Source organism: Phyllobates terribilis, unplaced genomic scaffold (assembly GCF_046119375.1).
Source record: "Phyllobates terribilis strain yellow unplaced genomic scaffold, ASM4611937v1 Scaffold_8__6_contigs__length_399053987, whole genome shotgun sequence".
NCBI lineage: Eukaryota > Metazoa > Chordata > Amphibia > Anura > Dendrobatidae > Phyllobates > Phyllobates terribilis.
This window is the reverse complement of record NW_027362768.1, coordinates 221,792,606-221,806,992: the sequence shown is the minus strand read 5'-3', so window position 1 is coordinate 221,806,992 and position 14,387 is coordinate 221,792,606. Positions and strand designations below refer to the sequence as shown.

The window sequence follows — 14,387 nt, the reverse complement described above, 5'->3', positions numbered from 1 at the left end:
TTTTGTATTGAAGAACTGAAATAAATTAACTTTTTGATGATATTATAATTTAGTGAGATGCACCTTTATATGGATATCTCGATATATACAGTAGATAATAGATAGACGATAGATATACAGATAGATATAAATATTTGAGCTATATAATCCGTGCTTTGAGTGTGTACCTTACTGTTCATGTAATTTATTAATAAATGATTACATTTCTGGGGAAAAAAATGGCGTGGGGTCCCCTTATTTTAACAGCCAGCAAAGGTTAGGCAGACAGCTGGGGGCTGATAAAATAGCCTAGATAGGGGCTAGGAATACTGGCCCCCTCCGAGGCTATAAACAGCAACCCTCAGCTGCCCCAGAAATGGCGCATCCATAGGATGCGCCAATTCTGGCACTTAGCCTCGCTCTGCCCACTGCCCTGTAGCGGTGGCAGTGGGGTAATAGGGCTGGGGTTGATGTCCGCTTATAATGCCAGCTGACATCAAGCCCAGGTTAGTAATGGAGAGGAGTCTATAAGATGCCCCCATTACTAACCCCATAGTTGAAGTGAAATGTAAAATAAAGACACCCACACCTTGGATAAAATATTTTATTTGAAATAAACACAGACAAATTTTAATACATTTTAATATTCTTAATTAAACTTTACTTACCATCACGCCCATTCCAGTCAAAGCCATTGTCACCTGCAATAAAAATAAAATAAACCAACCTTATCCTTACCTTTCCAACATGAAAAACAGACTTCATGTGTCCCATGACGTGTCCAGCTCTGCTACATCTAGATGGCAGGCTGGATTGTAGCTGAACGAGACCATCCAGCCTGCCATCCTGCAGAGAAACTGAGGAGCGCAAGCATACTTCTACTCCTCAATCACTCGCAGTGCCGTCAATAAGCTGAGCTGAGTTCATGTTCCATAAACTCAGTTCAACTGACTGACGTCAACGTGAGCATGGGAAAGTTCTCACCGCGCATGAGCTGAAGTCATTTGCCGGCACTGAGAGTCCATGTATTGCCAGCTGCTGAATAGAGTGGTCACATTTCACAATGTGGCCGTTCTATTCATGTTATTTTACCCTTATTACAGGTGATCATGGGCTTCGTGGATTAAGTGTAAAGTGAGTATATGGTGTTTTTTTATTTTTTGCAGGGGCGGAGAACATTGGGGACAAGGTATAGGTGAGTATAATGTGTTTTATTTGTATTTAAATATATTTTTAATAATTTTAACATTATTTTTTTTACTTTCTGCACAGGCGCCGGCGGATGAGAGACTACTGTTCCCATCCAGCAGCGCCTGTGCTCGCCATTTCCTATGGCAGTAGGCGCCGGCTGATTGTGGTAGTAGTACCATGAGCCCGCGCCTATGACTCACAGTAAGCTATTTACCATGGGTCACAGTTGTGGGATCATTCTGACACCTGTCAACATGATCACAAAACGCTCTGACCGCGGTAACGCTATTAACGCCTATCAGAGCCTGTGCTTCCTGCGCTGTCATGCAAATGACAGCGCAGGAAACACCAGAACCCGATCACGAACAGTAACAGTAGGTGTTCGGTATGGACCCCGAACTTTAGTATTTGGTTTCGCCCATCACTAGTGGAGATGCTATAAAATGTGGAGAAATATGTGGTAGTATTCACAAAGGAATACACTCTACTTAGGTGGGAAAGAAAATTGCCAGCAAGTAAATATACGGTCCCTCACTGAACCAGTGATTTAGCTGTCCATTTCTCCCCGCAGGTGTTGACACCCTAAAATTTGATGGGGCATCCATACTCCTAGATGGCTTTCCCTAGACAAGTCTGAACAATCCCTAAAAACAAAGCTGACTAACGGGCACTGGTGAAAATGTTAATACATCAATGAATCAATGCAAAGAATCCCTATATGATCAGCCATTGATAGAAAATATAGAAAAGTAGATTCATCATCGCAATATTGCAAACATCACAATCCAATAAGCCTATTGACATAGCACCCCCCCCTCTAGACCCGAAACTAAAATGAGAAGAGACAAGTAAAATAATAAAATTATTTATCAGTTTCACCCAAGGTTCCTATATGCTAATGAATAAATCATGAGGTTTTTTATTTAAATTTACCACTTTTTGAAATGCCATATTGTGGTTCTTCACCTCATTCTGCTTTTTTTTCTAAAGAGAAACTAAAAAGTTACTCTTTTTTTCTGCAAAAGTGAATGTTTTATGACCTGTTTAAGGGTCATTGTGCAGGGAAAGACAGGAGTTGGGCTGTGACCATTAGCTATTGTCATGTTTCTATGTTGTTTAATCATAGCTGTTACATTTCATTGCAATCCGGCCTGTGACGATAAGATGATGACTTCTGAAAAGTGATGTCTCCAGAACAAGAAGGATCAGCCTTATAAGAGGCTTAGTGGCCACAGTGAAATTGGTACTATTCAAGATAAAATCCAGAAAACATAACATGGAAGGAAAAAAAAAAAAACATCAATAATATTTTACAGAAAATACATTTATGTAAAAACTCCATTGAAATAGAACCCCATTTTTTAATACATACATCCTCGCTTAAGGTTTGAAAAAAAATCTACAACAAAATCACTAAATTAAATTACCTTATGTCACGTGGAGAAATTTCTCTGTCCTTTGTATTTATTTTACCAGGTGAAAATTCAAGCAAGTTTCTACTACTTGGGCGAACAGGGCTCACCTCCACATCAAAGGGACCTGGATTAGACTCCAATATACTAAGAAAAAAGTGAAATATTAAATATTGCTTTAAAATAAAAAAGGGAAACACAAACAAATATTCTTGTAGAAATTCTGCAGAGATCACAGAAGTCAACCTCATGATAATCAATTTTTTGAAGGCACCAGAACAATTGAATAGGTTGTACATAACAGTCGGTTTATTATGAGCAGAGTCAAGGGGAGAGGCTCCTGCTGCAGCCATTTGTTTCACCATCAACAAAGCAGGAGAAGGACATAGCCGAGATCCTGGGACAGATTCTTCTGTTGCAACTATCAGCACATGCACAAAGTGCAATACACTGAAAGCTCAGCTATGGCCATGCTACGACTCACTTTTAGGCTGTGTGCCCACTATGCATTTTTTAAGCTTTTCGGCAGCGGCAATTCTGCCGCAGAAACGCTTAAAAAATGCTTGGTAGAAGGTCTGCAGTGTTGCCCAATGATAATCTGCATGTGCACATGCTGCGGAAATTTCCGCTGCGGATTATCATTGCAGAAAAATCCGCAGCAATACCAATTATTTTGCGTAATCGCTGCGTTTTCACCTCCACTTACTTGCATTGAATCGCTTAATATCCGCATGAATACATGTGCACATGTGGATTTTAAGCGATTCAATGTGAGGATGGTACCTGGGTCTGGAGAAGAGGAGACTCTCCGCCAGACCCGGGTACCATAGAACCTCTAAAAAAAAAAAAAAAAAAAAAAAAAGAATTTAAAATAAAAAAAATACATTATACTTACCTTCCGATGGCCCCCGTTCTCCTAAGTGATGCGTCCTGGCTCCCCGACGGCTCGCGATGGTCTAAAAGGACCTTCCATGATGTCATTTAGTCATGTGACGGGTCACGCTGTTGAGGAGAGCTATAGGCTCAAATACTTAATTACCCTCCAGACATAGGAGATTGAGAGAAAGAACCACAAAGTGTATTATTTCACCTTACATAAGGCTGTTTAGATCAAAAGATTGCTGCCATTTCCTGTTTCATCACACCATGCTCTGTTCTGGGAGGAAGCTGCATTCTATAGAAGGATTAACCAACCACAGAGTGACACATCGCATGGACTACGCCCCCTTGATGACCTCATGGACTACGCACCCCTGATGACCACATGGACTACGCCCCCCTGATGACCTCATGGACTACACCCCCCTGATGACCTCATGGACTACGCCCCCCCTGATGACCTCATGGACTACGCCCCCCCCTGATGACCTCATGGATCACGCCCCCTGATGACCTCATGGATCACGCCCCCTGATGACCTCATGGATCACACCCCCCTGATGACCTCATGGACCACGCCCCCTGGACTAACCAATCAATACAGCTGGTTACTCACATTCTAGGCTAACCGAGCCCACATACAGTGTTTATATAAGTCTATGTTCGGGTTGAATAAAGACACTTGGAGCTGTACCATAGCTGATCAAGGAGAGCTTACATCCGACTGTGTGTGTGTCTGATGTTATTCTTTCTTGCATGCACTTGATCATATCCATTAGGCCAGGAGCAGGCAACTAGTGAACATACCAAAGTGTTCACCCTAACAACGCGACCGCTGACCTCGGCGGTTGGGTGACCCGTCACATGACTAAATGACGTCATGGAAGGTCCTTTTACACCACCGCAAGACACCAGACGCATAGGATAAGGAGACTGGGGGCCATTGGAAGGTGAGTGTAATTTTTTTTTTACTTTTTACCAATTTTTATCTTTTCTTTAACCAACTTGGTCACACTATATAAAATCCATGCCAGTTGCATGGATTTATATAGTGTGACCAAGTTGTCAAGCACTTTCCAAGTGATGCTAAAAATCGCTTGGAAAGAGCTTGACAAACCACATGCGAAATCGCGTGTGCAAAACGAGTGACAAACGCTTGTCCCTAGCTGAAAAAAAACGCATGTAAAATCCGTATGCGTTTTTTCTGCCAGGGAGATGCAGAAACGCTCAGGAAAAATCCATAGCATTTCTGCATCGTGGGCACATAGCCAGGTAAGGCTAAGACTTCTCCACCCTACATTACTTACCTTAGAGGGTTTAAGTTAATCATTAAGAACGCGGCCAACATCATAAGACAGACGGCTCTTCTCTTTGGAGCAGTTACTTTAAGCTTCTGATTCTGCAGGGAGACAAACTTTTCTGAGAAAATATTCACAGCTATAACATTAGATTTTGTTGCTTTTTATGTTTTATACCTAAAAAATGAATGGTCTGAAAGGTCCCCAAAGACACCAGAAATTACTTTATTATGTTATTATCTCTATTATGTAAAACAGATTGCTGGTGATCACTGGCAGCAGCCTGGGCTAATGTAATACTATAACCTTTGTAATACACTACAAATAGCTACAGCCACAGCAGTGTCTATATTTTTCATTAAAACTAGCATGCATAATTTCACAAACTAGATAGAAGGGTCTGCATCGACTCCTCGTCTCCACTTCCACATTTCTGAGCTAGGTGATTAAAAACTTTTTTAGTGCTGAAACTGCAAATTATAAAAAGACCATAAAAAAGTTGGATTGTAAAAAGGCCATAATGTATCATCCATAAATTCATTGTTAGGCTGTGTCACAGAACAATACTTTCGGTACAAGTGCTGTCCGTGAAAAAAAAAACAGGCAGCACTATGGCCAATGTTGTGCAACTGGGTTTTCAGATAAGGGTTTTCTTTTTTACAACGGACCAAGTGCCGGTGTTAAAAATAAACAAAAAACACCCTTGCAGTATGCATTCGTTTCTTCAGTATCCTGGATGAGCGTCGATTATTCAAGTCTATGGATGTGCAAAGGAAAAAAGGCTCATTGGATCCCATACTGATCATCCTTGTAGCATGATTTTTATGTATGCATTGCAATTCTTCAGGGATTTGCTGTAGATTTTAATTATGGCTGATGTATAGAAACAGATGTCATCATAGATGAAGGAAAAAAAACAGTTTTTTGGCAGAAAATTAGGTGATTTCTTATACGCACATTTAAATTTAGCTTCAGGGTGACAACACGGCAATTTTTCCATGCTTTTTTCTAGAACAAAAAAAAAAATCCAAAAAACAACACTCTAGCCAAACGATAGCTGACAGTAAATAGGTAATAATGAATCACATTTTTGTGTCTGGGTTATGTGATTTATTTTGGCATTTTTAGAATTTTTTTTAATGTAACAGTCTAGGTATAGCAATTTTCATCATATGCAGGAAAGAAATCCAAGTGAAAATTGTGTGAAGGAGACCTCACACTTATCTGGGACTAAAAAAGAATCAACTTAAATTTTCTAAACCAAAATTAGCTATCCTTTCTCACAGTCCTTGAAGGCTGACAGCGGGCCAAAAAGGCAGAACTCTCAACTATAGCTCCAAACATACGCCCATGGGACACAGTCTGAGTAAGAGAGTAATATTCGTAAGAGGCTGTAGAGTTCAGTCAGAAAAAGCGCGGCCAGTCAGTACATGTGGTCTGCACTCGGACAGTATTGCACAGACGAAACCTAAGTAGTTGAATTCACACAAGGAAGGAACGGCAAAGGTACACATTTAGTGACCCAGAAATGTGCTAATGGTAGAAGTATCCCCTCTTCTATACAAAGCATTTACATTTTAAACTCAAATTATTGTGATTTTCTCAGATCTTAGCCCAGAAAAATAAAGAGGTCACTTTATACTAAATGACCTTTTTAAAATGTGAATTGTATTACATTTTTTAAGTATTCATTGGAAAGTGAGTTCCTTCTCGGGTTTCAGGTCACCAAAATCCAGGAGAGTAGTTTGGAAGTGTGGAAGACTGAAAACGAACGTCCCACTAGTAGGATGTCAGCCCTGCATTAGATTGCTTAATCTAAATAGGACAGAATTAGAAGAAAACTAAAGACATCTGTAGATTTTTCTTTTAGGAAGTACAATACGACTAACTAGCTGAAAGCCATAAAACACACAGAAAGATGAAGAGATGCAGTCATTCCTTCGTACCTCAGATACAACTTCTTCCAGTAGTTTCTGTAAGGACCCATTTTCCTTTTGGAGCCTTTCATTTTCGGACAAGGCTGCTCTCAGTCGCATTTCCAAACCTTGCATATATTCCTTTTTCTTCCTTCTAGACTGAAATGCCGACTCACGGTTTTTAATCATTCTTTGTTGCCGTCGCATCACGTTTAGCTGTTTGAAGAAAGTTATAGTGTTGTATATTAAATAATGTAACGATTGGATAACACTACCAAAGATGCCAAACTTATTATATATGAAAACCCCTGGTTAAAAACAGATCTGTCAAATTCTACAATACAAACTGCATACATGAAACAGATCTGTCACACCTGGGGAGCCTGGTGTATTTACTTTGAAAAGCTATGTCAGAATGGTTCAGTAAGTTTGATATAAAAGATGGGCATTTTAGGAATACAGCTATTGACATAAATAGCTCAAGAGTCCAAGTGTGAGAGCTCAGCATCTGCAGGGAGGAGGGACACTGAGGAGTAGGCCAGAGGGAAAGAGAAGAGTTAAGCTTTCAGAAAGGATTATGCAGCCATTCGGACAAAAATTTTCAAAGAAAAAATTAGCATCTTATCTTAGATGTGTTTAGTAATGTATGCAGAATGTATTGTGAAATCTGGTGACAGATCTGCACTAAAGCACAATAAATCTTTTCTCTATGCAGAGCATAGGTTATAACTAGGGTTGAGCGAGTATGTTCTGTCTGAGTATGCTCGGGCCGAGCTCCGAGTATTTACAGCTGCTCGGTGATATGGTTGAATCGCTCCTGTGTGCATGATTTGCAACTGTTTGACAGCTTTATTACAGGAATGTGTAAGAAATAGACATTCCTCACATGTAATAAAACTGTCAAACAGTCGCAAATCATGCACACAGGAGCGATTCAACCATATCACCGAGCAGCTATAAATACTCGGAGCTCGGCCCGAGCATACTCGGCGAAAGGGTTAACGGAACATACTGCTCAACACTAGTTATAACACTTATGACTTCAGGAGACTCCAGAAAATAAAAGTTCCTAAACACACTTTCTAAGTTATGATTTCTTGGACGCCAAGATATTTTTAGCTGAACTACCATAAGCAAAGTAAAACACAAACATAAAAGAGGTGGTGAATGGCAGGACGGCTTATTGGTGACAACCACAATGGGGAAGAGCACAGCAGAGATGAGAAATCCAGACACATCATTACAAATCACACACATGAAAGGCAGTGTTTAAGGTCATAAACACATCTAGTGGGAACATTCTGCACATCATAGATTAAAAACATGTCAATGAAGTCATCTTCATTCTGCGCATCACGGTCCAAAATTCACTAGAGTCACCTATCTCAGATGAAAACACACATTTTGTTTGCAACATGGCCAGCCATCAATTTATCTGAATATTCCTATTCATGTACAAAGCTAAGCAAAGATTTAAGATCTTAACCCATGAGGAAGCGACTCAAAAAAAAAAAAAAATCACAAGTTAGAGCAAGTTAAGGCTCCTACACCAGAGCAAGTAGCTACATTCACTTGTATAGACTAAAACAATTCTCCCATTAAGATATTGGGAAACCCATGGGAGATTTACTTAAATTTATTTAAGGGGTTGTCCAGTTCTAAATATTAACAGCCAATATGTTCAGTGGCATATAAAATAATATCTGCCTCTTTGCTGCTGCTCCAGCCTATGCCGATTAGCTGCAGCTCTGTTGACATGTCATCACTGAGCTCAGGCTCCCCACTGATGTAGACAGCACAAGACGCTGAACTCAGTAATTGGCTGCAGAGCTGTCCACATGATTGCGGACAGGATGTTCACTGCTAAGATGGAGCAGTAGTGGAGGCATCACTGGACCTAAGGAGGGGGAGTAAAAGCTCAGTTTATTTTATACATCAACCAACCAGCAACCAACTTGTTAACCCACGGCAGGATACACCTCAGAATCAAAAATCAGCAGATACAGCCTTGAGGATTCACTTAAAGCGTAACTTTTACTTGTTAATATAAAAAATATTGGCCTCAATTGTCACAGACCCAAGAAGCTTAACCCAAAAAAGACCCTGCTAACCTCAGGACATTAAATGCTATATATAACAGACACAATAAACTCTTATATTCATAAATGTCATATCTGTTTTTTGGGTTAAGCTTCTCGGGTCTATGGCAATTGAGGCCAATATTTTTTTTAATAAGTAAAAGTTACGCTTTAAGTGAATCCTCAAGGCTGTGTCTGGGTATTTTATATATCAGCAAGGATGCTTTCAGGCACCTGTTCAGTGACCCCTCGGGGTCTACGTTTGAACCCCCCGCAAAACGGGATTCATACATATATGCCGACAGGGCCATAGACTATAATGGTGCTGGCAGAGCAAATGTGCGCTCTGACATGCATAATTTTCGAGCATATACGCCTACTGGAGGCGGACACTTAGACATAGTATCCTGAGTCCGAGCGTCCGCCACCAGTAGGCGCGTACATGCCCGAAAATGAGGCGCGGCAGAGCGCACGTTTACTCTCTCAGCACCATTATAGTCTATAGCAGTGTTTCCCAAACTCCAGTCCTCATGGACCCCAGCAGGTCATGTTTTCAGGATTCCCTTAGTATTACACAAGTGGTGGAAGTATCATGAAGGCATCAGCAATTCTTTCACTCCTGCAACACAATGGAAATCCTGAAAGCGTGACCTGTGGGGGACCGTAAGGACTGGAGTTTGGGAAACACTGGTCTATAGCCTCATTGGAACATACTTCCAAATCCCATTTTGCGGGGGCGGGAGTTTGGACATAAACCCCGAAGGGGCCACCGAACGGGTGCCTGAACACAATCTGAAAGCAACCTAAGCCTATGTGCTAATATGTGAAATGGGAAAAATGATTTGCACCAGTTTTTTGGCTGAAAAAAAGTTTTACATTTCCATGCATTTGTTTTGCACCTCTCTGTATATTTCTAGCATTTTACTCTCGCAGACTTTTGTCTAAGCCTGGCACATGAAGCACCAGTCCTAGAAAACAGCAGCCAAAGAAGGCTCTTTACTAACATTCAGACTATTAGTCAGCTATAGAATAATACAGCCACAGCTTAGAGGATCATGGAGCAGAGAAGGTTAATAATTATGGTCAGTAATGAAGACCAGATGGCCAGGCATGGAGGGTTGTATGACTCATCTCAAAGTTCAAGGTAATCTTAGTTCAAGATGTTTTAGATGTGTTCTGCATTACTGTTTTTATGTTGTTGAGGTCTTCTCAAATTCTTGCATGTGTATATTTTGACCTCCTCACAGTATTGTGTCTCGTATAGGATAGGTTTCAATAAATCTTTGAAGCACAGAGCTACTGTATGTTGCCTGGAGTTTTCCCCTTTCATGGTCATTTATTGCATTACCAGTGATACAAGACTAAACTTTTAGGGTAGAAACAAAGATCAAGCCCCAAAATTTACTGCTAATAGTAAACTACTGCTGTACAAAGCACAAATTACGCATGCCAATACAGATTCAGTAGAGGCCCCCTACTAGAGGGGCCCCTTAGGTCAGAAGGCATTCATGATGAATAGTCAAGATTTCCCAATTCCAGTTAGTGAATAACATGATGCTAGAATAAAACCACATCACGTTGGAAAATCTACTTGCCATTATTTGATCATTCTTGCTTTCACCAGCAATAACAGTGAATCCTGACAGTGCGCTGTGCGCGTGCAGTAAGGATTCAGAAATTTTCAGTCACAAAGGGACTGCAGACTTTTCAGAAAACTGGATAACTCCTTTAAATACAAGGTGAAGTCACATATTATTTCTAATACTACTGTAAAGAGTTAGCATTACAGTATAAGGCTACGTTCACACACTGCGTTTTTTGCTGCATTTTTTTACGCATGCGGTTTTTTTCTGCAGTGTACACTACAAAGACAGACAAAGTTTGTTGAAAAAAAAAAAGTGTCATTGATGTCATTTCCTGTTTTTCCTTCCCTTTTTTTTTTTTTTTATTATTTCATGAATTTCATGAAATAATTAAAAAAAAAATTGACGTGGGGCTTCGCCCTATTTTTGTGTCCAGCCAGGTACAGCAGGCAGGAATGGGCTGCCCCCAACCACCAGCTGCCTATTTGTACCTGGCCGGACACAACAATATAGGGAAGCCCTTTTTTTTTATTATTTCATGAATTTCATGAAATAATTAAAAAAAAATAAATACGTGGGGCTTCGCGCTATTTTTGTGTCCAGCCAGGTACAGCTGGGGGCTGGAATCCGCAGCGCAGGGAGGCCCAAGCTTTCTGGGCCCCCCACTGCAAATTGCAGTCCGCAGCCACCCCAGAAAATGGCGCGTTCATAGAAGCGCCATTTTCTGGCGCTGTACCCAACTCATCCAGGGCCCTGGTGCGGTAGCTCACTGGGTAATAAAGGGGTTAGGGCCGGCTTGGTATTATCAGCTGGCCCTAAGCCAGAAATTCATGGGGTCACGCCAATATTAGACATGACCGCCATGAATTTCTAGTAAAGTATTTAAAAAAAACACAACACCCAGAATAAAGTCCTTTAATTGAAATAAACACACAATTCTTTAATGTTCTAAATTAAACCATACTTACCATCACACCCATTCCAGCTGAAGCCAATGTCTTCTGCAATAAAAAGTAAAATAAAAAAGCAACATCATCCTTACCTTTCCATGGTTCCCAGGACGGCTTCAGCTCTGCTACATTCACATGACAGGCTGGATCGCAGCAGAAAGCTGCCATCCAGCTTGTCATGCCGCAGACACTGAGAAGCGCAGGCATGCTTGCGCTCCTCAGTGTCTGACTGTGACGGCATCCAGATGAGCCGAGATCATGTCCAATAAACTCAGCTCACCTCATGCACGTCACTGACCGCGTGGGAAAATTCTCCTGTGCTTGAGCAGGAGAATTCTCCCACGCTGGGATGGCATTGAGATGACAGGCTGGATCACAGCTGAGCGCTGCCATCCAGCTTTTCATCCTTCAACCGGACCGGACACCTCTCCCATCCATAGTTTTTTCTTTTAAGTTAAGCAGTGTATGTACTGCAGCCAGAAGCTGTCTGTACATACACTGCTAGGGGGACACACACACACGACACATAGACACAGACAGTACACACACACGACACACAGACACATACATTACACATACATATACTTACCGCCTCGATGAGGACACCGACATTGATGGACGTCACACGAGAGCAGCAGCGGGGAACCAGGAACAAAGAATCCCAAAATAGTGGGATTTCCGGTTCCTGTTTTCCCTAGGGCTGCCCCCGTGTGACGTCACATCCTTCATTTCTCCTGCATCTCCGTAAAAAAGCGCTGGAATTATGCAGTGTGCGAACACCACTGCGTAATTCCATCGCTTATAATGGGTACAATATGGGAGAAAGCGCAGGCCGCGGAGCGTAAAGAATTGACATGTCAATTCTTTACGCAGCTGCGCTTTCGCGCTGCGTAAAATTAAACAGTGTCTGACCGGCAAAGTGAATTTCCCATTCACTTTGCCGGCAGACACAAGGCACATTGCGTATTTTGAAAAAGCGCGCGCAAAAAAGCGCGCAAAAATACGCAGTGTGTGAACGTAGCCTAACAGCTTTGTTTTCTTCTGGGATAGGAAAAAGTGAACAGTATCTCTCGTCTGGAATGATATTTAACTGTAAGAATACTACTTCTACATGAATTCAACTGGCACAATATTTCAGATGAGCTGCCAACTATTTTCTGTGTTGTAGTGAGCAAAATGTGATGTCTTTTCCATATTTTAAAAAAATGCTTAGAATGAATATAAATAGTGTATCGATTCTGCACATGGAACACATTAGTAAGGCAACTGAAAATGCCACATCATAAAACAATGAATATCACTTCCAACTACCAAAATATTTTCTGTAGCTTCATAGTAGCACATACACACAAGATCCCCATGTACCCCAATTTCAGCAATTAGGCGAGAGTTAACCCCCCCACAGTTAACACCATCAGAGGGTCGGATGATCCTTCCGAAATCGGTGGGTTTGGCTGTTTTTTTTTTTATCTAACGTGTAGGATGCTTTAAAAGCAATTTCTCACCGGATTCATGCTCCCCAAACCACAGGCAGCATGGATCAGAGCCTGGCTGCACTACTGCAGGTTTTTCTCTTAATCGCTGCAGCATTTCAGAGAAAACAGTTTCAAGAGCCAACTGGAGAACAAAGGAAGAGACTTGTCCGACACAATCTCCAGGCAGCTTCTCTCCACCTCTTACTAGTTGATTGACAGGTCTCCGCCATGTGTGTGTATCGGGAGAGACTTGTCACTCAGCTAAAGCAGGTGGGGAGAAACCGTCCGGGAACACTAGGTAAAGATGAGCCTGTTCACACGAAGTTTTCTCTCAATCGTTATAGTGTAGGCAAGACGACTGGTGAGGTGGGAGCTACAAATTAGAAGATGAATTTGGTGATTGTGAAGCAGTCTGTGACAAGCAGGGCTGAATCACACTAGCATATAGCAACCGATGCAAGAGCATTGGATGTGATACAGTCCTGCTCATTTTTATTGGCACCCATGATGTTTATGTACATAATGTGGAAAATCTCCTGAAAAAAAAAAGTATCAAGTAAAACAGTTTTTTTGTATATAGCACTCGTGTTAAACGCAAAAGAGCAAATGATAAACAATAATTTAGAAACAAAAACAATGAGAGGGAAACAGAAAAACCTACAGCTTGCTGTGACACTGGTATTGGCACCCTTTACATTAATTTAGTATGAAAATACATTTTGACTCACCCGTGGCAAATCACAAGAGATTCTCCTGTGATTAATTATCGGTGCCAATGTGACATGAATTAGCCAATGAATGATGACTAAAGGGTTTTAAAAAGCCACATGGTAGGCCCTGAGAATTCAGCTCACCCCAAAGATTTTCAATGGGAATGAGGTCAGGACTCATTGCTGTTGATTTTAAAACAGTCCATTTTTTTCTTTTCAACAATTCCTGTGTACTTTTGGATGCGTGTTTGGGGTCATTGTCTTGCTGGAGGACCCATGATCTTCAACCTAACCAAGTTTTCTTACACTGGGTAGGACATTTCGCTCTAAAACTTATATTTTTGTTTCATCTGTCCACAAAATATTTTCCCAGAAGGATTGTGGTTTGTCAAAGTACTCTTTAGAAAAGATCAGTCGTTCCTTTTCATGTTTTTTCTTCAGCAATGGTTTCTTCCTTGGCCTTCACCCATAAAGCTCTGCTTGGTTTAGTGTGCGGCGTATAGTATTTGTTGAAACCATGACCCCAGACTGTTCCAGGTTGACATTCAGGTCTTTGGATGTTTGACATTGTATTTTTTCCAGCATTCGCACCAACCTTCGAAGACATCTCTTGTCAATTTTCCTCTTTCCCCCACGTCCAGGGAGGTTCTTGATGGTTCCAGGCTGAGCAAACATCTTAATAACAATGCACACTGTTGAAACTGGAATACCAAGGTCTTTGGAGATGGCCTTATATCCTTTGGAAGTCTTGTGTTTGCCAATAACAGTTCTGATGTCCTCAGACAGGTCCTTTTGTCTTCACTAGTGATCAGAGAGCATGCTCGCTACTCGCCCAAGCATCTCACTGCTCGAGATGCTTGGCGCTCGCCGATTATTTCCAGGGTTGCTCGGCGGGAGCTTGGGTCTCCTCCCTACA

General features: G+C 41.3%; 1 protein-coding gene across 3 annotated transcripts in view; it reads right to left on the bottom strand.

Moving 5' to 3' along the window:
* ATF6 (activating transcription factor 6) overlaps positions 1 to 14,387 on the bottom strand; it is a 168,012-nt gene that overhangs the window by 63,234 nt on the left and 90,391 nt on the right. For all 3 annotated transcript variants that reach the window (XM_073644073.1, XM_073644072.1, XM_073644074.1), the window contains 3 exons: positions 6,706 to 6,891; positions 4,769 to 4,860; positions 2,598 to 2,729 (listed from right to left, as the gene is read on the bottom strand). In XM_073644073.1, coding sequence (XP_073500174.1) covers positions 2,598 to 2,729; positions 4,769 to 4,860; positions 6,706 to 6,891 — 410 coding nt within the window. The remainder of the gene's footprint in view (positions 1 to 2,597; positions 2,730 to 4,768; positions 4,861 to 6,705; positions 6,892 to 14,387) is intronic.